The 4,211-nt window shown below is 50.1% G+C and overlaps 1 protein-coding gene across 4 annotated transcripts in view; it reads right to left on the reverse strand.

Moving 5' to 3' along the window:
• Positions 1 to 364: 364 nt before the first annotated feature.
• gas2l3 (growth arrest-specific 2 like 3) overlaps positions 365 to 4,211 on the reverse strand; it is a 55,724-nt gene continuing 51,877 nt past the window's right edge. For all 4 annotated transcript variants that reach the window (XM_072267368.1, XM_072267370.1, XM_072267369.1 and 1 more), the window contains one exon: positions 365 to 1,231. In XM_072267368.1, the coding sequence (XP_072123469.1) occupies positions 401 to 1,231 (831 nt within the window). In that variant the 3' untranslated portion in view covers positions 365 to 400. The remainder of the gene's footprint in view (positions 1,232 to 4,211) is intronic.

Consider the following 4,211-nt stretch of genomic DNA (forward strand, 5'->3'; position numbering starts at 1 on the left):
ACAGGGGAGAAGGCTGATGGCCTCCATCCTGGGACAGGAGGTAGGGAGATCTCCTGATCACCAAGAGCTGAGATGAGCACACAAAGTTACTTCAGCGCCCTGGGCAGCTTTGGAGGGAAGCCCAACCAAAGGAAAACCTTTCGGGGTAATGCATAGCAGCCATTGCATGCACAGCAAGATCTCACATGCAGCGGTAGGTTACCGTCCAGATAACCTGGCTTGATCAGGGAGTAAACTAGTGGCCTGTGGGGCACCAAACGGAGACCGGCTCCAGGTAAGGGGTCTCATCCACCTGGCGGTCATGTGGGAGAGAGGCCAGAGGCCTCGTCCCTTGAGATGAGGCCCTCCCCATCCCAAGACGCCCACCCCTGCCATTCTCCCGCCTCCTCCCCACCCCTCATCACTTCTTGGACCGAGAGACCCCGTTGATTACCAGGTAGGCATCCTCCCCTCGGGCTTTTGGCAGCCGGGGCCTGGCGGAGGGAGGAACTTTGCCCGTAAGCCCCGGGCCCTTCACTGGCCGGGCCCGGGCCCGGGGTGCCTCTGTGCTCTGCACCCTGGCTTGAGGCAGCTTCACCACAGCAAGTGGAGTGCGGGGGAAGGGCTGGGAGTGGGGGGACACCTGAGGGAGGGGTCGTGGTGAGGGTGAGGCCTGCGGGAAAGGGCGGGGTGAGGCTTGCAGGCGAGGGCGGGTTGCGGCCTTGTCTCTGCCCGGAGACCCAGGCCTGCGGGTAGATTTGAATGTAGTGGGGGCTGGTGTGGCCCTGTTGCGGTTGCGGGGCCCAGGAGAGACAGCAGCCGGTGATAGGCCCCTCCCGGCTGGGCAGCGGGCACTGATCTTGGGCACAGGCTCAGTGAGGACCGGACCTGGGCCTAAACCAGGGCGCCTCCTCTGAGGCGCACGGCCCAGGCCTGAGGCCTGCCCCTCTGCAGTTGGAGGCCGGGCCGGAGTCACAGCCGCAGCCGGCGGGTGGAGGGGAGACCTAAGAGCAGGCGATTGGGTTGAGGTGGGGCATTGGCAGCGAGGGCCAGTGCATGGCGAAGGCTGAGAGGGGCCTGAACACAGCTGGCGGGTGCTTGGAGTCCTAGGCCCAGCCTTCTCCAGAGCCGTAATCTTCTCCTCTAACGCGGTGAGGTGCAGCCGTCGGCAGGGATCGTGCTTGAGCAGGAATCCATGAAGGGTATCCCATCCACCCCCAACTCTCACCATCACATGTTTCCCATGCAGCATCTACAGGGAAAGAAACAGCTTGTTAAAGAACAGAGAACAATACAACACAGTACAGGAAACGGCCGGTGAGCGGTTTGTTAAAGAACAGAGAACAGTACAACACAGTACAGGAAACAGCCAGTGAGCGGTTTGTTAAAGAACAGAGAACAGTACAACACAGTACAGGAAACAGCTGGTGAGCAGTTTGTTAAAGAACAGAGAACAATACAACACAGTACAGGAAACGGCCGGTGAGCGGTTTGTTAAACAGAACGGTACAACTCAGTACAGTACAGGAAACAGCTGGTGAGTGGTTTGTTAAACAGAACAGTACAACTCAGTACAGGAAACAGCTGGTGAGTGGTTTGTTAAAGAACAGAGGACAGTACAACACAGTACAGGAAACAGCCGATGAGTTGTTTGTTAAAGAACAGAGAACAGTACAACACAGTACAGGAAATGGCTGGTGAACGGTTTGTTAAACGGAGAACAGTACAACACAGTACAGGAAACGACCGGTGAGCGGTTTGTTAAACAGAACGGTACAACTCAATACAGTACAGGAAACAGCCGGTGAGAGGTTTGTTAAACAGAACAGTACAACTCAGTACAGGAAACAGCTGGTGAGTGGTTTGTTAAAGAACAGAGAACAGTACAACACAGTACAGGAAACGGCCGGTGAGCGGTTTGTTAAAGAACAGAGAACAATACAACACAGTACAGGAAATGGCCGGTGAGCGGTTTGTTAAACGGAGAACAGTACAACACAGTACAGGAAACGGCCAGTGAGCGGTTTGTTAAACAGAACGGTACAACTCAGTACAGTACAGGAAACAGCCGGTGAGAGGTTTGTTAAACAGAACAGTACAACTCAGTACAGGAAACAGCTGGTGAGTGGTTTGTTAAAGAACAGAGGACAGTACAAAACAGTACAGGAAATGGCCGGTGAGTGGTTTGTTAAAGAACAGAGAACAATACAACACAGTACAGGAAACAGCCAGTGAGCAGTTTGTTAAAGAACAGAGAACAGTACAACACAGTACAGGAAATGGCCAGTGAGCAGTTTGTTAAAGAACAGAGAACAGTACAACACAGTACAGGAAACGGCCAGTGAGTGGTTTGTTAAAGAACAGAGAACAGTACAACACCGTACAGGAAACGGCCAGTTAGCGGTTTGTTAAACAGAACAGCACAACACAGTACAGGAAACGGCCAGTGAGTTGTTTGTTAAAGAACAGAGAACAGTACAACACAGTACAGGAAATGGCCAGTGAGCGGTTTGTTAAAGAACAGAGAACAGTACAACACAGTACAGGAAACGGCCGGTGAGCGGTTTGTTAAAGAACAGAGAACAATACAACACAGTACAGTACACTAAACAGCTGGTGAGTGGTTTGTTAAAGAACAGAGATGAGGCTCTTCAGCTCAGAATCAAAATCAGGCTTCATGTCACTGGCACATGTCAGGAAATTTGTTTGGGAGCTGCAGTAAAGTGCAATACATAATAATAAAACTGCAAATTAGTATACTATGAATTTTAAAAATTAATTAAGTACAAAAAGAAAGAAAAGTGAGGTAGTGTTCATGGATTCAATGTCCATTCAGAAGTGTGATGATGGAGGAGAAGCTGTTCCTGAATCACTGAGTGTGTGTCTTCAGGCTCCTGTACCTCATTTCTAATGGTAGCAATGAGAAGAAGGCATGTCCTGGGTGATGGGGGACCTTAATGATGGACGCCTCAAAAAAGATGGCATTCCCTTTTGAAGATGTCCTCAAGCTGGGGAGGCTGGTGCCCATGATGGAGCTGACTGAGTTTGCAACTTTCTAAAGCCTTTTCTGACCCTGTGCAGTGACCCCTCCATACTAGATGGTGATGCAACCAGTTAGAATGCTTGCCACGGTACATCTGTACAAAGTTATAGATGATAGTGGAGCCACAATGTTGTGCTGACCTTTTAGCCTACGCCAAGATCAATCCAAACTTAACGCCCTAGATAAACCTCTATTTTTCTTTAATCCATGTGTCTAAGAGTTCCTTAAATGTCCCTAATGTACCTGCCTCACATTCCACATACTCACCACTGTGTAGAAACCCCACTTCTGACATCCCCCCTATACTTTCCTCCAATCACCTACAAATTATAACCCTGAAATTAGCTATTTCCACCCTGAGGAACAATGTCTCTGGATGTCTACTTGATCCATGTCTCTTACCATCTTGTACACATCTATCAAGTCACCTCTCATCCTACTTCACTCCAAAGAGAAAAAGCCCCAGCTTGCTCAACGTACCTAGGTAAGAGAGGTGACAGTGTGGGAGAGGAGAGGCACAGCAAAGGAGCTTCACAGCCTCGATTGTTACGTGGGCTAGGCCGGAATCCATGCTGGGCTGAGGGCTGCTCTCCGTGGAAGGCAGCTGGATTGCTTTTGTCTGTGGCTGAACCAGCATGAGATGAGGAACTGCTGTCTGCTTGTTCTTGCAGAAACATGGCTCCAGGACAACATCCCATGCATCATCAATCTGCAGGCCGTGATACTCAGAGACTTGGCTGTATTTTGTGTACTGTCATAACTATATGCACAGTGTGCTTGACTGTATGTACTGGGTTTTGCACCTTGGCTCAGGTGTCAACCGTATACACGTGTATGGTTGAGAGGTGTAAAGATGATCAGAGGCAGGAAAGGCAGAGACTTTCTCCTCAACATGACAGGAAGAGGGCAGGGGTCAGAGGTTTTTCTTTTAAAAACACAGAGGTGGGTGTGTGGAACATGCTGCTGGGATATTGGTAGAGGCCAATGCATTAGGGCATTTAAGAGACTATTAGAAAGGCACACGGGTGATAGAAAGATGGAGGCTATGTAGGAGGGAAGGGTTAGGTTGAAAGTTCAGCACAACATTATGGGGCAAAAGATCTGTACTGTACAATACAATACAGTACTACTGTATGTGAGACTCCCCCACCCCCTCTCCAGAGCTCTCCAATTCCTAGCTTGACCCAAT

This window comes from Mobula birostris, chromosome 9 (assembly GCF_030028105.1).
Source record: "Mobula birostris isolate sMobBir1 chromosome 9, sMobBir1.hap1, whole genome shotgun sequence".
NCBI lineage: Eukaryota > Metazoa > Chordata > Chondrichthyes > Myliobatiformes > Myliobatidae > Mobula > Mobula birostris.